Source organism: Pseudopipra pipra, chromosome 11 (genome assembly GCF_036250125.1).
Source record: "Pseudopipra pipra isolate bDixPip1 chromosome 11, bDixPip1.hap1, whole genome shotgun sequence".
Classification (NCBI taxonomy): domain Eukaryota; kingdom Metazoa; phylum Chordata; class Aves; order Passeriformes; family Pipridae; genus Pseudopipra; species Pseudopipra pipra.
In genome coordinates, this window is record NC_087559.1 from 12,147,829 (window position 1) to 12,172,328 (window position 24,500).

Below are 24,500 nucleotides of genomic sequence, written 5' to 3' on the forward strand. Positions count from 1 at the left end.
ACCCCTTCTCCAAACCTCCCAAACCCCCCTGCCAGTAGAGGAGGGGAAGCAGATCAGGTGTGATAAACCCACACAGTGCCCTCTGCAGCAGCCAGGCCCGTTGCTGTCAGAGTCGTTAGGATGCTGTTAGTATGCTGGGGCTGTGCAGTTCCTCTGCCATCTTCATTCACCTTAGAAATGTGAAGTTTGAATGGTTTATCTCTATTAATCACCAGCTCAAAAAGCTTTGTGCACCAAGGGCCGCAGATAATTAACTTCACTATACTGCTTGTCTTATCAGTATCAACCTCTTGTCCTCCTGTGAAATAGTTAAAACCATCAGCCCCTTTTTACTTTTCCATTTAACTCTAATGCTTTAACACTGATGTTCTAAATGGCCCTGCGATTCATACTTATTAGACAAACCTTTCTTTCTGCATCTCTTATATTTTTTGATAATTGGCCATGTATGTTTCTAAGGGGCTCAACAGCTTTTCATGCCACTATACTAATAATTAAAGGTTTCTCACAGCCTTTCAAATTTCTCTTTACCTTCTTTTCTTTGATAAGTATAATTTGCTGTTTAATTGGAGAGGAAGGAGGGGAGAAAAGTGGTAGTAGGAATAGGCTGACTGCATAGGAAAAGATTTTGTTTAACAAAATCCTCTAATTTTAAAAAAAATCTGTGTTGTTTCCCCTTTTTTGTCCCTTGGACAAAAGCTCCCTTGCTGGAGCTACCATCCCTCCCACACTGTAGTATGTTGTAACAGTGAGAGGAAAGGGGGAGGCAGGACAGAGAAGCCCCAAGGGGCTCCCTAAAGGGAGCATCCTGCATCTCCAGAGGATAAAGAGGATTTTAGATGATCTGTTGGACTTTTTCTCAGCTCCAGCCAAGAATGAGTTCCATTGTGCCAACAGAGAGAGGATGCTGAGTCTGGAAGAGCCCCATTACTTCCATGGCCATCTCTGCTTCCCTAGGTGTTGCCTGGCTTGGGAGAGGTGTTTTGGAAGTCTTGAGGTAGTATTATAGGGGAAGGATGGGATGTGGAGTACAGAAACTCTGCTGCTCTGACAGCCCATCTGGCTCCATTTGCACAGGTCAGGCCATTTGAACTTGGAGAATCCAAAGCCTTCAGTCTTCACTGAAGATACTCTGAAAAATATTATTCAATAGCTCCCATTCTAATTTTGAAATTAATTCACTCTTTCCATGCACATGGGTTCAACTGGCATTAATGCTCTTGTGGGACATATGCTAGTGTATTCTTCTACACCCTAGAGTTGTGTGATGGGAAACTCTTTAGCTTTCCTTCAAAACAAAACATTTATGCAGTTGAGCAGAGAAGGATGGAATTGTGACCCCAGTGCTCTGAAATGATTATATGGAAAAAACATCCAACGCTGTGTTTTGAGATTTGTGATTTTTCCAGCAGCTCTTGATGTGGGGAGGAGGTGGAAGCAAAAGGAAAAGAGAAGAGCTGATTCAAAGTTTTTGACTGTTGGATATGGGCAACATGGTGTTGTGCTCCTCCAGTCATTGTGCAGCGACCATTTCTTATCAGTGCTAGTACTGAATAGCAAAACAAGTTCATGCAGAATTCATACACTTATTTTTTAAGTGAAGAATTCATACAACCTGTGATCTATTCTAGGATTATTCTCCAACAGGGAAGGAGGAAGAAAAAGGCTGGTGGTGCCTCTGCTGTGAATAATTTATCCCATCCTACTAGCCTGGGTGCTGGGTGACCCCTTTTCTTAGCTCCCACTAGGGTTGGGGAGGAGTGCAGGCTGCCTCCCATATCTCCGCTAGCTGCTGGGGGTTAATAGGGGCACTCAACACACACAAGCACACTCTAAGCAGGGTCAGGGGGCAGCCAGCACATTGTGACCTAAAATTTGACAGCTTTTACTCATTTCATGTTAGGGGACCTCATTTCTCTTTGGGCAATTGCCTAGCCCAGTGCCTGTGCCTGGGGTGCACAGTGCTGTGGGAGCCTGGCCAGTCCCCTCTGAGCACTGGGGACAGCAATGACCCCCTGCACAGATGCACTCCTTGCCCTTATATTCCATATACTGAATTGCCAGTATCACAAGGGGAAATGAAAAGCAACAGTGTCTGTTGAGTGACCAGCCCTTGTCCCACTGCCATCTCAAGATGCTTGAAGATGCTTCATTCCAGATAATTTGTATTTTATCCCACCAGGTCCTGGTGCTGTGTTGCAGCATGACAAACCTTTCCAAGGGGCCCTGACAGTATCCGGGCTGCTGAAACACCAGGAATCTGACCCTGGTCATTCCCACGTGCTAGCATTCGTCTCACCCAGGGATTTATTTTTGGTAACTGTGATGTGAATAGTGGTAAGATCTCTTCCTGAGCTCCAACCAACATCCCTAAGAATTCTCACTGATGCTTCAGTTTTCTCTCCCTCCCCAGAGAGGAGGCTTTGAGGACAATTCTCTTATCTCTCCTCGTTTTGTTTTGGTATATTATGCAGCAGAGTGTCTCGAGGTGTCTCTCGTCTTTCCTCCTTTCCAGTTGTCTGTCTCCGTCCATCACTTTGTCATCCTCAGCTGCTTGTTAGTCTCTCCGTTTTCCTCCTTGTCCCTAGTTGGTCCATTTGTCATTTTTTCTCAGCAGTCCATGCTCCTTTCTCTCCCACTTCTTTTCTGCCTCTTGTTTCTCTCTTTCCTTTTTTCCCCCCTAGTGTCGGAACTTCTTTCTTTGATTCCCCCCCTCCACCTCCCACCCTTTATAGTGCTGTTATCTGTGATTTTGGCAAAGAGCACATTTATTGGGGAGGAATATCCCCATGGCAACGCAGCAGATGGTGACTTTTGATTAACTTGGCTTTTTTTTTTTTTCCCCCGACTGCCAAATCACAATCCGTCTTTGAAATTAAATCAGGCTGTGATAGCATCAGTTGTTCTGGAGAGGGGACGAGAGAGAAACAAGACTGAAGTATTACAGCGGGAGCCAGGATGTAATGCAAATTCGTGTTTTTTAACCCCAGCAATAAAAACCCCTGTTCGTTCCGGGAGCAGGAGGAACCACAAGAGAGGGAATAATAAAACAAAAAAATAAGATTAAGAAAATGTTATAACCCCACATGGGCTCCTCACTCTGACCACGCTGGAACGTGCGTCTCTGTAACACTGATGTCACTGCTTGCCAAGTCACTTGGTGCTGCTGGGCCTCATTCTGCAGCTGCTTAAACACCATTGAGGGTTTTCCTCATGCCATGGATAGTGGGAAGAGGCCAGGTTCTTAGCTGAGCAGTTCAAGCAACTATTTATTTACAGGGATGCAGTGTCCAAAGTGGTAAGGAAAGCATTTGCAAGCAGCAGGAGGAAGGCAAGAAAGCAGCTCCTGGAACGCATTGGAGGGAGGTGAGAGGAATTCAGGGTAAAGTGAGGAAGTGGAGGAGCTGGAAAGGGTGGATGGCATCTCTGAGCCAAGATGCTGAGTGATCAAGGGCATGGGAAAGTGAGGAGCTGCCTACAGTGGCACCAGGGAGGTCTGAGCCTGGGGAAGGAAGGGCGCAAAGTTCTGCCAGCCACGAAGAGAGAGTTACAGGGCATAGCCCCATGGAAGATGGGAGAGCAGATACTGAAGTCAAACAGTAAAGAACTTTCTTGAATGCATCAGAAGTGGGTGGTATTCAAGTCCCATGAGCTCCTTTGCCTGGTGCTTTTTGGAGGGTGACCAAAGGTGAACGCAATTGAGTGTTAATCATAGCCAAAGATAAAGAAGGGCTTGAAAATAAAAGCTGCAGCGAGGAGATGACTAATGACCCAGCAATTTCATGGGAACTGACGCGTTGTCTCAGGCTGCGAGGCTGCTGGACGGCTATCTCCAATTACTAACCTTCCACATACAGCAGGTTAGAAAGCGGTTGTCTGGTCTCAGCATTGACTCCTTTGGATGCAGTGGGTTTAACAGTTGTGGCTAAAGGCAAATAAGGAGTCACATTCAGTCTCGGTGAGGTTCAAATGAGATGATGGAGTTTTACCATAGAATCACACAATCATAGAATATGCTGAGTTGGAAGGGACCCGTCAGGATTATTGAGTCCAACTCCTGACTCTGTGCAGGGCACCCCAAGAATCACACCACGTGCTTGAGAGCAAAATCAGAAACAAAGTGCCTCAAGGGTGGTTAGTACCCCTTCTTGTCTTGGGCTGTAGCATGGTACTTTCTGGTACTGTGGAGAGCAAGCACATATGAGCACTTGGTACGCTTCATGTCAGCCTTGAAATACTCAAATTCCATCGCTAGGCCCTCTTCTGCCTTTGCAAAGAGGATCTAACTTTTTGTAACACAGCTTGATAAAAATGCTTTTCCTGCAGGAGCTTTTTTCTTAATGTGAGATTCAAACCTGCACCCTTCTGTAAAAACTTTAAAGATACGGAGTTATCCTGTCCCTTACATTAAAAAAAATAATAGAGGAGTTCCCACTACACTTTCTGAGAAGCAGTCCATATTCTCTTGCTCTCTAGGAGCTCTAGGCTACCACCATGTCTCTCCCACTGCTTTTTTTAGTCAAACTGGTGCTTTTTCCTGCTCTGCTCCAGGAGACTCTGCAGGCTGTCTTAAGTTCTTCCAGGATAAGCTCTCTGTCCAATAGATAAAATTTTGCTGCAGATGTTGTTGCTTCTGTTGGAGATCTCAGTTCAGGAGTGTTTTGTGTCTGCTGTGTGTTAGATCTGATGTTCTTTGAGGAGAAGATAAGATTTCAGTGCAGGAGATGAATCAGGTAGCCACTGGAGCTTAATTGGCAAGAGATATCTCAGGGCCCAATTCTTCCCTGTGAGACACAGGCACAAGGGAGATCTTCAGTCTGCAGGGGTTCATGTGTTGGTGGAAAGCATCACAGAAGTGCTTCATGAGCACAGTGGGATCTAGACCCCTGTTTGAGTCTCAGATCGCTAGTCAGGGGAGTTTGACCCATGGCTCATTCTGTGTAGATGGTAATTGTAGTTTAGACAAGCTTTTATATCTGCTGGTTGCTGCTTCTCCCTGTTTTGGTCAGATTACCATTTGATTTCTTGTCCCAGGCACCTTGGCAGTGTCTGTCTGTCCCCAAATCTCTCTCTTCCTTGCATCTCCCCTTGCCCTTCATGAATGCCTTGCAACCATGCTCTTCTCTCCCCTCGTGTGCAGCCCCCAGAGTGGTTGGCACCCAGTGTGCCTTGGTGTAGGAACCGCACATTGCGTGCCTGTGCGCTTGCTCTGCCCCCTGCTACCATTGTGCCCCAGTTGGTAACATCCAGCGGGGTGTGGGAGCTGCTGATGGATGAAAGCCAGACCTGCCCTGCGTCCTGCCCCCGCAGCTCATCCCCTTCGCACAGCATTTGTGTCCTGAGCGTTCCCAGCACGGCAAGCGTGGCATCCGCAGGGCTGCGATCCAGTCCGTGGAGCTGCACAAAGCAAACCGGCTGTGACACCACGACACAGCGCTCGGGCCTCTCCGGCTTGACACCACATCGTTATATATTGATGCCATGACACCAGCGCTCAAAATAGAATCAGGACAATTTGATTTCCTGCAGATCTCAGGATGGGGTCATAAAAACGGAGACTGTTCTGGAGAAATGGGATAGGGTGGAAATGTTTGTAGTGACATCACAGCCAGTTCCATGCCAATGGCCTCCTACTGCTGCAAACATGTGATTGTGATTTTGCTGCACGCTCCATCAGAAAAGTGCCAGACTGGTCGGGGAGGGAGGGAGAGGGAGGGAGGAGAAGGGGCGGAAATATTCTGTTCTTGTATCTTAATTCAAATATCTGACAATAGCCTTGCAGCCCAGGGTGCTGAGTGATCAGGAGTGGAACCATGTTGCTGAGGCTGCTGCCAGATCAGCAGAGTTCAGGGTGTTGCAGCAACCTAACTGAGGGCTGAATAAGGACCTTTGATTTTATAGTGGAGGGTCTTGATCTGCATTGTTGTGCTTTATTGGAGAGTTGGGTGGTCTTGTTGTGCTCACTCTTCCTCAGTGCTCCCATTTGCTTCTAACGTCATTTTTCTTGGCAAGAAGAATGTACAGGCCTGAAATATGGCTACAAAAGCAACTGCAGAGTTGTTGTCTTTTAGGGGTTCCCATTATAGAAGGGAACAGATCTCAGTGTTGAAGTTTCACTCATGAAGCAGGAAGCAGCAGGAAGGGATTTAAATAGCTTGAGGATAGAGACAGAAAGGAGAAAAGAGAGGAAAGAAACAGAAGTCAACACAGAAAATAAAACTAGCCTGAGGGCATTGTAGGAGGAAATCTCATGTCCATTGCTCCAAAGATGGCACTGATTGGTGCAAAGCCCATCTTGGTAGCAAGATCCTTCCCGAGAAACAGCCAGTGGAGATCAGCCCTGGCTGTGTCCAGCACATGTAACCTTGGGGGGCTGTGGAGAGGAGCAGTATCTGCCAGGGGGGACAGGAGAGCAAAGGGATCCAGCTAATGCACTCGTCTATCAGATTAGGCCAACCACTTCCATCACTGCCCAAGAAGAGACTCTCACTCCCTGCTTAATGGGATGTCGGTCCTGTTGTTGTCACTCCAGGGAGAGGGGCTGCTGCCACCACAGCGTGCAGCAGGCTGTGAGTTTAAAATCCTATTAGACGGAGACTAACAGTTGCAAAAAGAAAGCAGGTATCCCCTAGTGGGGATTTAAAGATGTTTAGACGTAATTTGATTTTCCAAGCAGATGTCATTATTGTTAAACAGTTGCCCACTTGATATGTTCAAGTTGTTGGCTGTAATTGCTAAAATTAGCAGGTCTGCACAGAGCAAAGGTCAGTTGGTTAATATTGTGATTTAGTATTTTATGAAGTAATTCCAAATGCTTTTATGTATGTTTTTGTTTTTGCAGCCTAAGCCCACATTAAAGTAGTTGTGGGCCATGCTAATAAAATAATGACACAGCCTCCCAGCACAGACCGCCAGCCAGGCTCGGCAACGGTGCTCAAGCCACCTTTGGTCCCTGCTCTGCCTGGTGCCCCGGGCCAGCCGGGGCCCTGCATTTGGGTTTGGAGCTGCGGTCAAACAGGAGGCTTCCAACTGCCCCCCAGTGTGACATCTTCAAGCAGAGCTGGTGCTGGAAATGAGCCCATCAAGTCCAGCAGTGACTGGAAGGATGAGGGGCCAGTGCGCACGAGGGTCTGCCGCAGGTACCCGTGGTCTTCTGAGGTGGATCGACTGCACATGCAAGTGCATGCAAGCACCTTCAGCCAGGAAGACACCTGAAAGACTCACCACCAACCAGGCAAGGTCCCAAAATACAGCTTTTTAGAGGGAAGATGCATTTTTGGAAGAGGAACAGAGAGCTGGGATTGGGCAAGGCAAAGACTCCCAGTTTGTGCTGTGGCTGGTTGGACATCTGGTGTTGCTTCCTCCGGCACTGCAGCTGCTAAATGGCATGAGAAAAAGCTTTTAAAAACTCCTTGAAGGTGTTGGGGTTTTCCTGGCAGGCTCAGTGTGAGTCTGATCCCATGTCCTGGGACAGAAAACTGTTCTCTTCCAAGGCAAGGTTTGCTGGGGTTCACTTACCTTTCTCTATAACAGAGATACAACCCATTCCCAGGGGTGGTTTGGGCACACCTGGCAGATTTCTTGCTATTGCAGGAATGCAGGACTTTGCTAATGCAGTCTGACCTGCTCTTTTACCACCAGACCTTTATGACTCTCTTTTTTTTTTTTTTTTTTTTTTAAAATCTCAGACAATAATCTCAGAAAGTGCTGAGAGGCATTGTGTGGCCTGCACAGGAAGATATGGTAGAGGACCTCCTGGACTTGAAACTCACTGGGTAAGCTGGGTCCCTTTCCAATCTGCGTTCCCATATTCCTGCTAGCAGGTTTTGGTATGTGCAGCTGTCAGAGCTGCCCCAGGAACTCTCTGTGGCTGCAAACAGCAACACACTCTGATCCAGGAGATGGGAAAAGGAAGAACTTGCTCTTAGGTGCTGCCTTAGACACCCTCATAGGAGAGAGAACTGGTGATCCTAGACAAGATAGGTCTAAGATGTGTGTAGATTTGCATCTCTTGATCTCAGATCAAGAAATATTTTGTGCATACATAAAAATATCCCATTAGAGACAAGACTGAAGAAAAGTTTTAGCACTAGAAAGCTGAAAAGGTTGAGGAGCTGGGAATTCAACTCTGGTCCAGATTTCAAAACATGTTATTTTGATCAAAGACCATTTCAGTTTCCAATCTGAAATGTGCAGTTTGGTTTTTTTGTTAATTTTTTTTAATTTGTTTTGATTTTTTTTTTACCATGGACTTTCTCTGAAGCAAGATAACGTAAATTCAAGAAGCCATCTCTCAAGAACATGGTGTCCACAGAGTACTGGTAGAAACATTTACTTGTGTTTGCTCTGACCAAAATAATATTTTTGTACCAAGCCCCTTAAATCTTTGCAGTTCTCAGAGTCCCAATGCCTGTAGGACTGTGGCTCCCAAATTGTGGAGAAGCAGTAGACAGGCCTTGTCCCAGCACTGAGGTTTCCCCTGCTCCCATCACTGCTGGCCTCCCTCCATGAACCCAACATGCAGTTAAGCTTCTACTTGCCTCCAGTGCTGTCTTTTTCTCACTGGGAGAGAGATTTAATAGCTCTTAACATAACAAATACAGTCTTGGTCTGTTTTTCTAAGGTGGACATGGCATCAATTGCTAAGGAAGGTGATTTAAGCTACATTTGTCTTTTAAAAAGTAAAAGGCTTTGAATAAAGGGTGGCAGCATTCTGGCTAATTTAACTTATTGCTTAATGTTAGTCCTTTACTAACACTACCTCACAGGCTCCTTCAAAGCATGAGAGTCTGTTATTCCCATTTTACAGCAGAGGAAACAGATGCAAAGACCTGCCCAAACACAGGCAGCAATTGCAATCTGGATTAGAGTGAAAATGTCCCTGAAAACTAGTTCCAGTCTCCAGGGAGACATCAGTGGGTAGGGAAAGCTGGGAAACTCAAGGGGATGTAGCGTGGGACCGAAACTAAAAGGCATGTAAGATTTTAAACACCCAAGGTGATCTGGCCAAGCAAGAAACAAGGCTCAGCAGTTCGTGTCAGCACAGGGGAGGGAGGAAATGTGGGGTCTGTGTTCCTTAGCTCAGTGGAGGACGAAAGCAGAGTGCTGGCAGGCTGTGCAAGAAATGTATTGTGAACTGGCTCTCGCAGCTGTGAGCAAGACAATAAGGATGGTAAAGCACCATCTGAGTCCGCACATCCAGCTTTGCACAAAGAGGGAGCTAAAATCAGCCCCCTGGAATCTGTTGGCTCATGGTTTGGATTTAGCTCTTTGTGTTTGAACAGCTCCAAGCAGAGAGGGAATATAGGTTGTCCCAGTTCAAGAGCCAAATTCACCTTTTCCCTGCTCACTTTCAACCCCTGAGCTACACAGTACTTCCCTCAGGGTCTTTGGTCATAATTTGCAGGGCTTTCTCAAGAAAGCCCCAATTTTCTTTTACAGTCTGAGGAATGATATTTTTTTCCTTCCTTTGGTTTTCCTACGCCATTCCCTCTCCTCTGTGCTCTGCATTTTCCACTGAACTTCACCTACCTTCTTGCCAGTGTACAAAACCTTTTTTTCAATGAATATGCATCTTCTGATAAACCAAAGGTAGGATATTCTTCACTTATATCTCAGGGTTATGTATGAGGTTCATGCAATACTTTATTCTTTCAGCTATTAGACTTCAACACTGGCATTTCAAAGAGTGGGAAGGGGACCTATAGCTTGTCATAGAGTTCTCTTACCTGTCCATGAACCAGCCTGTCTTTTTTTGCTATATTAATCAACTTGGTCTCTTTAGCAAACCAGCAAGGTTGCTTTCCCAGGTATCTGTGATACCTGTTAGCTGAACAAGCAGTATCTATCACCTTATACAGGCTTAGTGGAGTCCCACTCTTTAGTTTAGCATAACCATATCTTTACCTATGAAGTGCTTGTTCCCAACCATTGAAAAATCTGCATTGTTTGTGCCATGAACTCAGCATTTATTACTACTGCTTGCAGTAGCTCCCATCTGTTGAGCTACGAGAGCACATCCCACAGTTTGCAGTTAATGCTTGAGCTGGCAACATTAAGAATTCAGGATCTCTGTCCCATTGATTTTCACAGACTTCAGCTGGCCATCTTCTTCCATTTCCTTTCTCTCATGCCCATTCTCAAAGATTGGCCAGGTGGTGATTGTCTTGCCATTGATCACTTTAGTACAGCTAACCATTGTTGTGGGACCATGTGGCCTAACTGTGGTTTCACTAAAGGTGTAGGCGCAGAGCTTTCTGTGACTGAATGAATTCCATGGCATAAATTACTCCCTATAGGAAGTACATGGGCTGGAGCTTCCTCCTCTTCTGCTTGTATTGTGCTGGTTTTCACCATTGATTCTGATGTCAAAGGGGTTCTAGAAAATATATGCAAATGGATCCCTCCCTCCAAAGAACTCTTCTTGATGGGAGAATACATGAGGAGAACGAAAGAAGCCATCAAACCCCTCTGTTGACTCTGTTCTCAACAGACTTGTCATACAACAATCGCTTCTGAGGGTCAGACAAAACCTCTTGTGCTTCCAAAATTTCTTTAAATTTCTTCTCAGCTTCCTTCTTGCTCCTGGGGTTCTTATCAGACAAGTTCAGCCTGAGGAGCTGAACTTTGATGATCAAGTCCAGGGTTATCCTGCATCTGTTTCTATTCCCTGGATTTGCCGTTCCTGTGGGAAATACAATATCCTCACAGGGAATCATTGCATGAAGAAGGTCTCCAAAGAAGTGCCAGTAATGAGAACTCATCTGTCTGTAAGACAGTGTCATAAACACCTACTAATATCAGCATGTGTTGCAGATCACTGCCCTCTTTTCCATTATCCCACACTTTGGGAAGGAGTCGAGAGCTGGCCAGACCAAAGAGCATATGTGCAGCGTATGAGCTGGCTGCTGTCCTAACATACATCGTATGTGTGGGGGCCATGAAGGAAAGGGGCACCATGTCAACCTGGAGAAAGCAATGTGACAGAGAGAGGAAGGTGACTGAGCTGATGCATTGGGGAAGGTCTTTGTATTGCTGGTGTTCTCACTGGTCAGTGATGGGCCAGTAGTAGGGAGGTATTTGTCATATTTGGGCAGTAAAAGTTGCTGTAGGGAAGTCTGGAGGCTGGAGCTGAAGGAAGCACAAAGCAGCAAAGGAGCTTGTGGTCCTGTGGGCTCACCTTGTTGGGGAGATGTTAGCTTTTGTCTCTTGGCACAGAAGAAATTTTCTTAGTTACAGGGTGGTTGTGCCACATGAATTATTTTTCTGTAGCAATGGCAAAACTAATTTGGGCCCAGCAGCAAGCTGCTGCTGCCCATTTCAACTCAGAGGGTTCTTTGCAATCCCAAGGCATCCCAAAGTGGTCTTCTACACTGAGGGGAGAGCTAAGACTTCATGGCTCACTCACACTGTAGTGCTGTGCTTGAAATCTTCACCAAAGGGATTTGTTTATTTGGGCTAGTGGTTTTTTAAGATTGTCCATTGGACTTGAGGGGGATCCAAGCTTACCACCCACAAATCCCCAAAAAGTGCCAACAGCTCTTAGCCACTGCCAGCATGGTCCATGTGCAGATGCTTGGCAGAAATTTCAAGAGGAATTGCTGTTCCTACTCTCTGTTACCCAGAAGGGAAAATGGGACATGAGAAAAGTCTCTTGGAGAGGGTCCCAGGCCAGTTATCTACTGCAGGGAGTGGGACTGAGTATGGAAGGAAGGAGGTGACTCTGCTTTATGCTGTGTCTTTGCAAAGCATCTCCTCCCCTGTTTGCTTTTGATGATGAGAGCCCATCTCAGACTGGCTGGCGCACTGGGTTATCTGTCTTGGATTTAGTGCATCCTACCCATCTGAAAAGTAGGGAGTGGTTTTCTCCTGTCATCCCCGAATGGAGGATGCTCACTGCCTGTCTGTCTGCTGCCTGCAGCAGGCGTCAGAGATTAGCAGCCATTCAAGACAGGCCACTGCTGTGAGCAAAAAGGGTTTGCAAGGAAAAAAAGAAAAGAGAGGCAGGGAGAAAGGGAAATTGGACATGCACACACCAAGTAACTAGACCCAAATTATCCTGGCAGTCCCATCCCTAGAAACCAAGGCTTTGAAATGAGAAATGTTTTTCGTATCTTAAATCTCAAGTACAAACAATAAAAACCAGCCCAGACTGTGTTCTTTGAAGAGAAAGTACGAGTGACCTGAACAGTGGTTATCAGCAGCGTCATTAAGATAAACCCTTAACATGATTTAAAGCATCCGAAACTGAAGGCAGCACTTTCAGATACTAACAAAATGGTCTGACATTGGGGATGAAAATCAATAGTAATCTGATGTCACTAAAAATACTCAAAAGTGTCCCATGGCTGATGGAGGTGAGATTAGTGTAAATATTTGTATTCTAATCAGTGGCACGCGAGGGCTGGAGGCGGCCTTTCTGTCTATTTAATTAATGGAGTGGCTTTTTAAAAGGATCCTAATCATATGTGATTGTATCTGCTTATCAACATTTTTGCTAATTAGATGATATGGAGGCAGTCACTCTGCTAATTCCCTCATCCAAACAGCATATCCTGCACAGATAAAGTACAGTCTCTTTTTAATAAGAAACAATCATGAGACAGACTAACCTTAATGGTGCTTATTATCCGAGGATCTTTGGGATTTTCTTTTCTACCCACCCCCTCCTTCCTTTTCCTTCATTCGCTGCTTCAGTATGCCAGATGGATGTGGATGCAGTAGTCCCTGTCCCCCTGGTTCCCTGCTCCAGGCACTGCCATGTCCAGCCTGCTCTTCCCTCTCAGCCAAGCCTTAGGTCTGCAAGGGCAGGGATTGTCAGTCAGGTCAGGATGGGGAGCAAAACACAAGACACCAAGCAGCAAAATGTCCCAAGCTTTTGGTCACCCAGACCACAGATGACCCCAACTGTGCAGCCTCAAACCCTGACCTTACTCTTGGCACCCCAAGGAGCCCTAGTCCAGAAAGGATTGAGTGCCTCTGAGTTGTGAAAATATTTTTCTATTATTATTTTTTTATTTTTATTTATTACATTAGATATTAGGAAAAATTTCTTCATGGAAAGGACTGTAAATAACTGGAACAGGCTGATGCCTATGGCAATGGCTGAGTCACTATCCCTCAAGGTATTGAAAAGCCATGTAGTTGCAGCACTGAAAAACATGGGTTAGTGGTGGTCTTGGCAGCACTGGGTTAACAGTTGTACTGAATGATTTTAAAGGTCTTTTCCAACCTAAACAATTATTATTGTTGTTGTTATTGTTGTTATTATTATGTTTTCTTCTGTTTTAAAAGGGTCTGAGGGCAAAGGAGTTCTACATGAGTGGTTTCTCACCAGCACCATTGATTCTGTGACAAGGCCGGGGTCCTTTTATCTAAGCCAAACAAGTCAGAGACATTTGTTCCAAGTTCTTCGACTATCCAAACAAACATGAGTCGTGCTTCGCTCCACCAGTCAAACTGTCATCAGATGCCCCCCTGTGGGGCAGCCCTGTTGGGAGGGGATGCTGTGCTCACCCTCGGAGCCGTGTTCCCGGGGAGCACGGTCAGGGATGGGCACACTGGGCCGACCTCATAAGAGAGGGACCTGCTTGACTTCAGAACAAGATTGAAAAATAAATAGCAAACTTGCCCTGAAAAATGTCTCCTTACCTCTCAAAATACAAAAGCAATGGCTAGGTAAGGAGAACCTGTCATGAATGTGTGTAGCTACCATCCCAAGAGTGTCTGGGTGGAGCAGAGGAGAGAGGGATAGGTGCCTGGTGCTTGGTCTTGGGAGGTCAGGAGTTTGCCTGCTGTTTTTGCAGCTGTGAATGTTGAGCAGAAAAGGTTTAAACTACATGGATTCCCCACTCTATGGGCAGGACAGAGGGTCAGCATGTTCTGTGCATTGATCCCATGTGTTGGGCTCAGCCCAAAGGTTGGCTGTAGGGTGGGAGATGGAGTGGCTCTGTGGAGTGCTGGCTGGGAGGGATACCCAGATGCTGGGACACAGAGCTGAAAGATCCAGGGACCTCGGTCTTTAATCCAGCTTTTCTGATACTCAGGTTGGGGTTTGAGACTAAACGAAGGTTCAGGCAAGAAGACAACCAGCTCTTCTGAGTGATGGTGGGGAAGCACAGGAACCTCACAAAACCTCTTTTTTGAGGTATGAAGTCAAAGAGGAGGTCTGGTCTTACTTAGCAGAGTCAATAGTCGGCCTGACATGTTTTTTGTGTTAGATCATTCCCCACACCTGTGGCAAGAACTTGCTCCAGTCTTGGAAAGTCCAAATGCTGCTGTAACTTGTGTCCATGGACTCTGACCTCCGCAGAATTCAGAGCACTTTGGTTTCATTGACAGGGTCATCTCCACATGTCATCTGCAGTATCCTCATCCAGATATGGCTATGCTGAAGTTGTACTCAGCAACATGGTTGGCTGGTCCTTCCACCATCTTCGTCATGGTCCCTGGCCCTCCATCCTCTCTGTGCTACACCCAGGAATTAATCCAATACTGACCGCTTTCCCAGAGCAGTTTCCCATCGCTAGTTCCATGACTGAGGGCTAAGTCTTGAAAAGAGGAGGGACTTCTGGGCCAAGGATTGCAATGCAAGCCGTTGAGTCCTGGGGCTTAATGAGGCACTGCTTATCAGCGGAGTGTGCTTATCTGGAGCCTGCCGAGGGTGTACCTGCTCCAGCCCCATCGTGAGCGAACATGTTTTACCACCCAGCTGCAGGGAGCCGGGAGCATGGTCAGATGGCACAGTTCAGCTGATGTGTGGCAACTCGTGAAGCCGCAGCAACTTTATCACTTCACAACATCCATACATAGCCACAGCCTTGAATCTTCTCAGGGGAAGAAAGGATGATGAGTTACTGTTCTGGGATTTTCTCTCTGTCTCCAGTCAGTGGGAAGTGGTATGTGGAGCATTCATTTAATAAACCAGAGGGGAAAAGCTGTAGATCAGCTTCTCATTATTTCAGTGCTGGCTCACGCCATCACTTGGGCTTGTGCCTGACAGTTCAGTGTGTTATTTGAGGCCACTCAAGCATTCTGCAGAAATGATGCCACCCTCTTCTGAAAGTGTGGGTTTTGTCCAAAGGGGGAGGGCCTGATTCCATTAGTAGCTTTACCAGTGCTAGTTTCATCTCAGTTTTAGGCCTGTTTGTGAAGAAGGTATTCTCTTTGGACACTAGTCCCTGTTGAGAGCCAGCACTCCAGCAGGAAACCTTCTGGAGATAGTTTTGCTGATGTGGACCTCTGAAGTAAAGCAACTGCGGGTGGATAAATATGCACCAGTGATGCTAGTTTGCAGTGGAAGGGGGATGTCCTAAGTGGTACATAACTTAGGTGAGGGTCCTGGTGATGTGCACATAGATCTGAAGCCTCTTGATTAAAAGAAGCAGTCTCTGTCTCTAGAAGGTAGGAGGGATGGTAATGGGCCATGTAAGTGTTTGTCCTCCAGTGTTTGCTAGTGTGTTATACCTACATCCAAGAAGAGGGGCCTGAACAACCCGTGTAGCATGTGGGGGACTGATCAATTATGGATTACTTTACTGGGAGTAAAGAAGGGAGAAGAACCCCTGCTAAAGCTGTCAGGAAGCCTATATTTCTCCTGGCTATGGGCACCTTATATATGAGGCTGCCAGGAAGAGTGAAATTTCCACACTGCCTCAGCAAAGGTTTAGTCCGAGTTTATTGCTGAGATTAAAAGACGGGAGAATATAAATTGTAAATGTGATGACTTAAGAGCTCATAAATTCAGTATACAGCCCCATTCCAGAGAGCTTACATGCAGTGCAGCCACACTGCCTTGGGCTCATGAGATGTCCTTGCTCCTGTTGCTCAAACCCCTGCTCTCCAGAGAGCCCTTCCGTCCTGCCTGGCTCCCAATGCATCTGGCTGGAGATGCCATCCTGCCTGTGCACACTGTCAGTTTGTTGCTTATGTACAGGCATGGACTCCCTGCCACTGCTTCAGCCCAGAAACCAGTGCTAGTGCTGGACGAGCTTATGCCACTTGTGTCCCCCACCTTGGAGCTGGGTGACCCCTGTAAGCAGAGGGCTGAGGAGAGATTTTTGGAGGAGCAGTTAATGTGTCGAGCTGATTCTGGTGTGAGTTGTCATTAGTTTCCTACAGCTGGGTCATGGCTGTCACTGTGTTGGTCCAGGACAAAGTTCCTTAAATAAATTGCCTAGGTGTTGTAAGCACCTTTGTCATTACATGTTTTTTCCTCTTTTCCTAGGAGGATGGAGAGCTGGAAACCAGCCTGCTCCTAGGACGGTCCAGCCCACGTCGAGGACACAGCTTTTGGTCCGGGAGCCCTAACTGAAGCCCACGTGTGGATGCAGCACCCAGTGCCAACCTGCTGGGAGCAAAGCTTATGACACTGTCTGAGCAAGGAGAGCTGGAGACAAATCCTGGGAGGACACCAGAAGATGCCATGGGATGACTTTCTCCGCAGACAAGTGGACCAAGCCCCCAATACACAGTAAGTGTGGAGGGGGTGGGCTCGGCAGTTGGTTGGTGCAGACCTCATGGATCCCCATCCTTGTGCAAGTGCCCAGGGGTCAGTGCTTGGGACAGGATGTGCTTTTGGATGCCTCAGGGTAAGCCCCAGACTGCAATGGCATGTGTGGGTCAGTGCCAAGTCTTCTTTTGGGCACCAGGGTTCATTTTCAGGGTCCAGCACAGGGGCCAATGGCAGTGCTTGCAACAATGCACACCAGCCTCTCAGTGAAGCCAGTCCTCAAGTTCCTTCCATGTTTCTCTGAAGAAAGTGGTTTGGGCCTCCAAGGTGGTATTGCTGGAGGTTTCCCATTTCCCAAGGTCCAGGCCTGGAGCTGACAGTTTCAGCAGTGTTTTCTCTCAGGGATGGCTGTGTGGCCCCAGCCCCTGGGGGCAGCTGTAGGTGCTGAGGGTGGTGTTGTGTACACCTGGTGTTTGCTCATTTCTCAGACCTTCTTTTACCAAATGAGCAACAGGAAAAGGGGAGGTTATATTTTTAAAATAATTTTTAATCACTGTAAAATCCATATTTCTGCTGTTTTGCTTTTTGATCTGACTTGCAATAGATGTGGCATTGATGCCACAAGAGCACGTGCGAATGTAGGGCTGTGTGTGCAGGTTTACTGCCTGGGAGCATGGCTGGGCAGATGAAGCTAAGGGTGCATGCCCAGAGGCAGTGGTCCTGCCTGAGCAGACTTAGAAACACACTGCATGTATTGGCCAAACCACTCTGCATTTTCCTACCCTGGCTGGAGTCTATTTGGCAGTGTTTTGGTCTGACAAGGCTGCTTCCCTTGCTTCCCTCCACCCAGACCTTTGAAAACTTTGGAAATTCACCTGAAATGTTTGCCATTCCTCAGCACCCCATTTATGTGACCCACCAGAACTGCCCTTTCCCGGGACTCGGTTCTGAATGCGAAGCAGAGATAACGTTTAACAGGCAGGAGCAGATGAGGAGATAAAGGAATAAGGGGAGGGGGGGAAAGGAGGGAGGGAAGGAGGAATGCAGAGGTATGTGGCTGCATGTTGTACTGTGTTTATGCATAAACAGGCACGCTTATCGATATCCAGATGTAAGCATGTGTGCAGGGTAATATCTCCTGAAACAATGGGCGCTGTTCGACTCAGGGAGCGCTGCCGGAGCCTCCCTGTCAGATGCTGCCTTGTTATCAGGTTGCAGCAGGCGTTCCCATCTAATCGGGGATCTGAGCCCCGCGAGCCGCACCCCGGGGCTTCGGAGCCTCTCCTCCAGCCTTCTGCCCACTCTGCTCTCTGAGGAGGGAGGGCAAGAGGGGACAAAAGGGGCCAAACATCGCCGGGGGTGATACCCGCTGTGTCTGCCCGTCCACCCTCACAGTTTGACGGGGATGTGGGAGCTGGTGTTGCTACCTCGTTTAGGCGGGGATGGCAGCGGTGGGACACTGAGGGCACGGCCAGCCCTTGCAAGGAGGAGAGAGCCTGGCCAGAGCTGCAGCCAAGTGCCCGCTTTGTTCAATGTGGGACAGAGAATGTCAGAGGGACCAAACTGGCCACTTCACTCTCATCCTCTCTGCTGAGGCAGGACAGGAGCTGGCCCTGGGGGCCAGGGGTCTTTTTTATTTTCTTCTCTGTTTTTAAGGAAGGCTAGAAGAGCAAAACAGGCTTATAAAACCTTCTTCCCCCGCCGCTCCCTAGCACCAAAACGCAATGACCACTAATCTTAGGTGGCTCATAACTGCAAATAGCTCTGGAACTAATTAATTTGGCAGTGCGGCGGCTGCTTGCCTTTTTCACCAAAATCAATTAAGAAAACGCACATTTCCCCTTCTTCCCCGTCCCCTCCCCGCGCCGCTTCACAGTGAGGCAGAAAGGAGAAGAGGCAGCGAGGACTGGGCGCTGCTTTCCCAGGGCTCCTGGAGCGTCAGGGTGGAGAGTGGAGCGCGGGAGCACAGTGAAAGGGGATTAACAAGGTGGAGGGAGAGACGCTGCTCGTTCTCCACAACAGGAGCGGGGATGCTCCCTGGGGACGAGTGGCGGTGGGAAAGCTTGATTGCCACATGCAGCCACGCTGTGCCGCGTTCCTCCCTCCCTCCGTCCCAGCTCCCTGAAGACCCCCGTGAATTGTCATTCCTTGCCAGTGCAGGGGGGGAATTGGCCATCGGGCTCTCAGAGCATTTTTTTATTTGCATGGCTAATGAGCCACTCCAGAAGGGGCTGCAAGGGAGAGGCAGGTGGGAATTTCGGCACTGTTTGCTTGCCAAGCGAGGACAGAGGTGTGTGTTAAAAAGGGTTCAGCTAGAAATTTAGGGAGACAAATTTTGCAGGAAGCAGCAGTAGGAATCTGAGTGGGGTCTCATGCAATTTTTAAGGCTCCTGGCTGTGGAGCTCCATGCCCAGGCAGGTAAAGGCAGGGAGAGTGCTGGAGGGGCTATGGCTCCCTCTGCCCTGGGTTGGGTGTAGGGGGGCTAGAGTCTAAGCTGGGGCGATGTATCAGCATCACACTGCTTCCCAAAAATCACAGCAAGAACAGGACTGCCCTCCATGCTTGTTCTTCTGGTTCCACTTCCAGATGGAAAAGAGAACCAGGTCTGAGGGAAACGGGTTGAGTGATGGCAGGGCTCCGTGAGCACACAGCTCCCCCAAACACTCTTTTCAAGGAATGGGAGACAACTGTTCTTAGGACATGATGTTGAGACACCTGGCCAGGCTGGGTAAAACCTCCTGAGCATTATTTCTATAAATGCCTCCATTTGGTCCATATCACATCCTCCCATCTCTACTGAAATGCCCTTCTATTAATAAATAACTCCACTCTCCATTACTCCATCTCCACAACTCACGTTGAAGTAACTGGGAATTTGGGTTTGGTTTTTATAGACATTAGAAATAGATTTTATCTTTATTAAGGGCTCTGTCTCCACCGCACCAACCTTTGCTTCATTGCACAAAGCAGAGCAGTGGCTGGAGCAGAGGAAGCAGGTTACTGGGCTGTGCTTAGGATGGGTAGAGGAAGGAGAACCTCTCCCTGGTTTTGGCCAGGGCAGAAGGGGTTTAAAAGGGCAAGGTTCTTCCCTGTGCATTGGTGACCTGTCAGTACATCTCTACAGCATGGTGTAAGGCTCTTGAGAAAACAAGAGAGAAAATTTGAATGAAGAATATTTAAGAAATTGTGGATCTGAAAGATTTAGTTCTCAAGGTTTTGTTTGTTTTTTCTTTGTGGTGTCTTGGGAAATACCTATCAGGAAACCTCCCCGAGTGCAGTCATGGTGCTGAGCCACCACATAAATTTGGGGAACATTTTCTATTTCTAAACTGTGGGTTGCAAACAATCCCTGGAAAATATTTGAGTTTTGAAGTGCCTTGGTTGGTCGTGATTGGGCAGGGAAGTCACAGGGTGGCATTTTTATCCCTGGCTTGGACGGCAGCATGGTTTCTGGCATGGAAATCAGTGCATGTAAATTAGAACTGTGGTTTTGATGAATACTATCATATATGGATTGGAAGCTGATTTTCCAAGAGTAGTCATGCCAGGAAAACTTGTGCTCTCACACAGCCCCAGGCAGCAAACACAAGTGACACAAACATGGTGAGGGTAAGTTCATTTACAACTGTGACTGTTCAAAAAGTATTTCTAAAATTTGCCTTCCCTGCTGTTCCTCCCCTGTCCCCCCTTCCTCCTCCCCTTCCAGCTATGCCAGAATGAGCTAGAAGGTTTGGTATCCAGCCTTACACAGCGGCTGGTGCTGGGCTGGCGGGGATCGGCGCCACGGCCGTTGCGCACCTGGGCGCAGGTAAGTCTCCAGCAGGGTGGGGACTGGATTCCTTCCCGGCCCCTCTCAGCAAACAGCTCCTGCCCCGGAGCCCTGCGTTCCTCTGCCCTTATCTCCCTGTGCAAGGCAAAGCTATAAATGTTATTGGCCATGAAGTTATTCATCCCCTTCAAAGTTACGCATATGCAAAACAGGCTCTCCTGCTGGAATGAGAGCCTCTGTACCAAGTGTGAGTGTTTAAAGGTGGGTTTTTTTAAATGAAAATCTCTAAGAAAGAAGTGCATTAACATATAGTAACATTAATAGCACTAGATCTGTATAAACTTAATTATATATGTTACCACAAGTAAACAACCACAGTATTTCTTACATGGTAGATATACTCTAGTGCCAAGGATGGCTACATTGAGGTGCAGAGCAATGGCCCAGCTGGTCCATGCAGTTGGCAGTGAAGAGAATAAGGAGGAGCTTGAGTTGGGACACAGGTCCTGCCTTCGTCACAGGCAGAACTCAGCCCCTTGCTATCCCTTTCCCAGGGATGTGGCATCAGTCCGGCCCCTGAAGTGTTCTGCTGGCACACAGCAGCCTCCATCCCAGTTGGATGCCCTGATAGTCCTACCAGAGCAGCACACAGCAGTAAGGGCTGTCAGCAGAGAATTTCAAAGCTCAGAAGACCCCACTGCCTTCTTCTGGGAGTTTATAAAATTCATTCAGGTTCATACCTGTTGTTGTTTTAAGCTCATTCCTTTCTGAGGAATGGCTCAGTGCAAGAAAGAAAAGTAGCTGTTTTACTTTTCTCATAACTAGGAGAATTCAATCATATATAAAGAGTGGGACATCTGTTACATCTCTCTGACCTCTGAAGCTGGAAGAAGAAGCCATTCCCCCATTTATGGCATGTCTCCTATTTTATTAGATTCATGCACAGGCTGTATCAGCTGTTCCCTGCTTTTTCCCCCGCTCTAACTCTTGATGGCTCAGACCGAGACCTTTGCAATGTTTCAAGCCAGCTGAGCCTGGAAACCTCTGGATGATCCAGGCAGCGGTTCCCAAACACTCTGTCCCATCCACTTCCCATCTCCCGCTGCAGGGCAGCTCTCTGCAGAGGGTGGCAGTGCCAGGGTGAAGCGATGTGGAACAGGGCTTTTTGGGGAAGCAAATGTGAGACCCTGGACAGCTTCTGTCCCACATCTCAACATCCACGACCCAACATCAAACATGTCACTGCAGCCTGAGCCCCCACGGGCCTGATGGAGGAGCAAAAAGAGAGGGCTGGAGGCAGCAGATCCTAATCTTTATTAAATAAGAACAAAGCTTATGCCGGCTAATGAGAAAAACAAACCGATGAAAGATCCGGCGAGCTCCTCAGAAGGACACAAAGAAATTCTCTCTGAACAAGAGCAGGCTAAAAATATTCCTGAATATTTATTTTGCTGGCAGTGTCTTCACAGGCTCCAGATTTGATGCCGCCTCTTTGGGGATTGGCATGGCCGTCGCAGCGATTTCGGAGGAGGGTGCTCCAAACTCTGCATGACGCCCAGAGTGGCGGCAGAAACAGCCCTGCAGCCAAGACATGACAGCATGAACTGCCTCAGCACTGTGAGATGATGGCCAGTCCCTGCACACCTCTGTTTCTCTACAGGCAACAGGATGTTTTACTATGGGTTTACATCCCTCACCATCTTGTTTGGAGTCAGTGTGTAAGAGCCAGAGATGCTGCAGGCATTTTTCTCCAGTTTCATTCCCCTTCTCGACACAGGTCCCTGTGCATGTGGTGCCAAGGCTGCTGTCACCAAGGCTTGCATTGATGCTGAGCATCCTCGGCATCACAACTTCAGACACATCAGGAACAACTGGCAAGAAACTGGAGACACTAGTGATTTTATCCAGCTTGAGCCCACAATGTTCCCCCAAAAGATCTCCATCACCTGCTGGGCCTTGCCAGCTTCACATCTCCTCCCTGCAGCAAGCCACAGCCTAAGCAGCAATCATCAGCAAAGATATGGGCATCGTTTGCAAGCAAATCCCAAACCACATGAAGCTGCCCAGATTGCAGCTTCATTGTAACATGTAGTGTTACAAACTCCAAAGCCCAGACCACGCCCTGGGAACCACCAGGGCAGGGAGTGTTTCAGGAGGTCGTGATCAACCCAGCATGGGCTGTGAACCCCAGAGAGTAAACCTGCACCCACACAGCGGTTTGCAGAAATTCAGTCAGCCTGACTGTTTCGCATCTCCTGCCCTTCCCACTGGCCCCTAAAACCCCTGTCCAGCCTGTTGTTTCCAGAGATGTTTAGCAGGAGGTGATGCCATCACAGCACTGGGTCAGACCACCCAGCTGGGACAGGCAGCTGTGGGGGCTGCTCTGAAATCAACTCCCAGCTTCACAGCTGCCCCCACTCTCCCATACAGGCTGAGCCCCAAACCTTAGCATTGAGTACCACTGACCTTGGCTGAAAACATTGCTTCTAAAGGCAAAAGCAATGCAGTGACAAGGCCTGCAGTTCCTCCTCCGCTTCTGCTGTCGCTGACCATGAAACTTCAGCCTCTGCTCTGTTAATGTACTGTGGCTGAACTTGCTGCCAGCGGGTCAAAGGGAACATAATTTACTCGGGCTTTGATGCATTTGATACAGTTTGGGGTGAAAAGGGAGAGGGGGAGGACAGGAGACGAAGGGGATAAGCAGTGGCAGGGAAGGAAAGAGGTTGCCTGTTTGCATGGGAACTGGATTAGTATGAAGATGACAGAGCCATTTTCTAGCCAAGAGGGATTTAGTGATAACCAAGAGGGTTTTGACTGGAGTGGGGGCTCCCTGTGCTCAGATCAGTGTGGTGGGTAGGAGGCAGCCTAAGTGTTTGTCTGCAAGGCACTTTTTATCTCTTTCCCTGATTATGAGATTGGCAAGGGGAGGGAGGTGTTTGTATTCTGTATTGCCTGAAGAGTCCTTATACTGCTCAGGCAGGACCATGGCATGGTCACAGTTCCCTTCCTGGCAGCTAGCTCTCATCGTGTTTGCATCTCCTTAACCCTCTCCTCATCTTAGACCCTTTACCAGCTGCATCATGAAGCCTCTCTCCCTATTTTCCTGCTGGAAGGAAGCTATAAGGCATGGAACAGGTAAATGTGGTACCACAGGTGGCTTTTGTCAATAGAAGAATTGGAGACACCAGTTGGTGCCTATGCTCGGAGCACAGGGAGCTCACAGGCACTGAGGATGGGCTGAAATCAGGGGAACATGGCCCTTCTCTCACATTGCTTCTGGCTGTGCTTTTTCACAGCAGGCTGGTCCAGCTCGACTCACCAGCCTTGCCCCCACTGGTGCTGTGCAAACCCCAAAATACCGTAAAAACTCCCGTGCTCTATCCTCCTCACTCCTCTAGCCACCACCTTGCAGCAAGTCAGGGGCCATCATGTGCCTCTCAGTGTAGGATTTTCTACAGGTATCTAAGCTGTATCTTGACTATGGGCTTCAGGGCAGGATTGAACTAAAAACAGAAGCCAGCAGCTTTTGCAGAGAGCCCCTCCTGATGGCAATGGTTCTGGGCCACCTCACGTACCTCACTGGGCTCGGGCCAGTCTAATGCTCTCAAACACAGGTTGCTTCCCCCTTTTTTTGTGGCAGGAAATAGAGGAAAAGGGCAACATCCCTTGTGAGAACCTAAATATTTTACTCTCCTTCTTTTGTCCTGACTGGCTGGTGTTTACACAGGAGCGAAGAGGCCGGGAGGAAGCGAAGCGATGTGGCTGCTGTGGTTTCAGTTCTCACTCCACCTCGCTACTGAGAAACTGGACCTGTGGTTTGGTTTGTGGCTGGGGGGAAAGAGGAATGGTCCTTGGATCTGATCCCCACTGGGAAGGCTCTCTCAGTCCCACAGACACACCAGCAACACCGATGGGGACTGGAGGAAGAGGAGAGAAAACCAGCCCCTGATAAACCCCACTCCAGCAGCTCCTGGTGCATTAATATTCACCACAGAGCGAGGGGTGTAAATTCACTGCTATCTCCTCAGAGTTTGCCGTTTATGCCGTTCATTTCACATAGATGTCACTACTGCCTTATGAGCACTCCTTCGAGCCAGCCGCTTAAATGGACCCAGTGCATTATAGTAATGGAGTAACTGTATAAAAACAATGAAATCCAATCTCTTTAAACTGATTTGATGTCTGCCTGAACCACAACATTTCCTGCTAATGGCTTCCTTCATTTTGTAACCGTGATCTCCACCTGATCAGATTACAGCTGTTTTTAATTACAAAGCTAAT

General features: G+C 47.9%; 1 protein-coding gene and 2 long non-coding RNA genes across 3 annotated transcripts; 2 read left to right on the forward strand and 1 right to left on the reverse strand.

The window, feature by feature from the left end:
- The first annotated feature begins 5,557 nt into the window (after positions 1 to 5,557).
- On the forward strand, positions 5,558 to 13,566 carry LOC135420040 (uncharacterized). Its single transcript, XR_010433306.1, has 3 exons — positions 5,558 to 7,234; positions 7,689 to 7,775; positions 13,294 to 13,566. It is a non-coding gene; the product is annotated as an uncharacterized LOC135420040 (long non-coding RNA).
- DNAJB8 (DnaJ heat shock protein family (Hsp40) member B8) lies at positions 10,055 to 10,718 on the reverse strand. Its single transcript, XM_064667002.1, is given in 2 exon segments — positions 10,055 to 10,469; positions 10,471 to 10,718. Coding segments are annotated over 2 exon segments (663 nt in total).
- Positions 13,567 to 20,512: 6,946 nt separating the features above from the next.
- Positions 20,513 to 24,246, forward strand: LOC135420041 (uncharacterized). The gene is made up of 2 exons (XR_010433307.1): positions 20,513 to 23,354; positions 23,947 to 24,246. It is a non-coding gene; the product is annotated as an uncharacterized LOC135420041 (long non-coding RNA).
- Positions 24,247 to 24,500: the final 254 nt, after the last annotated feature.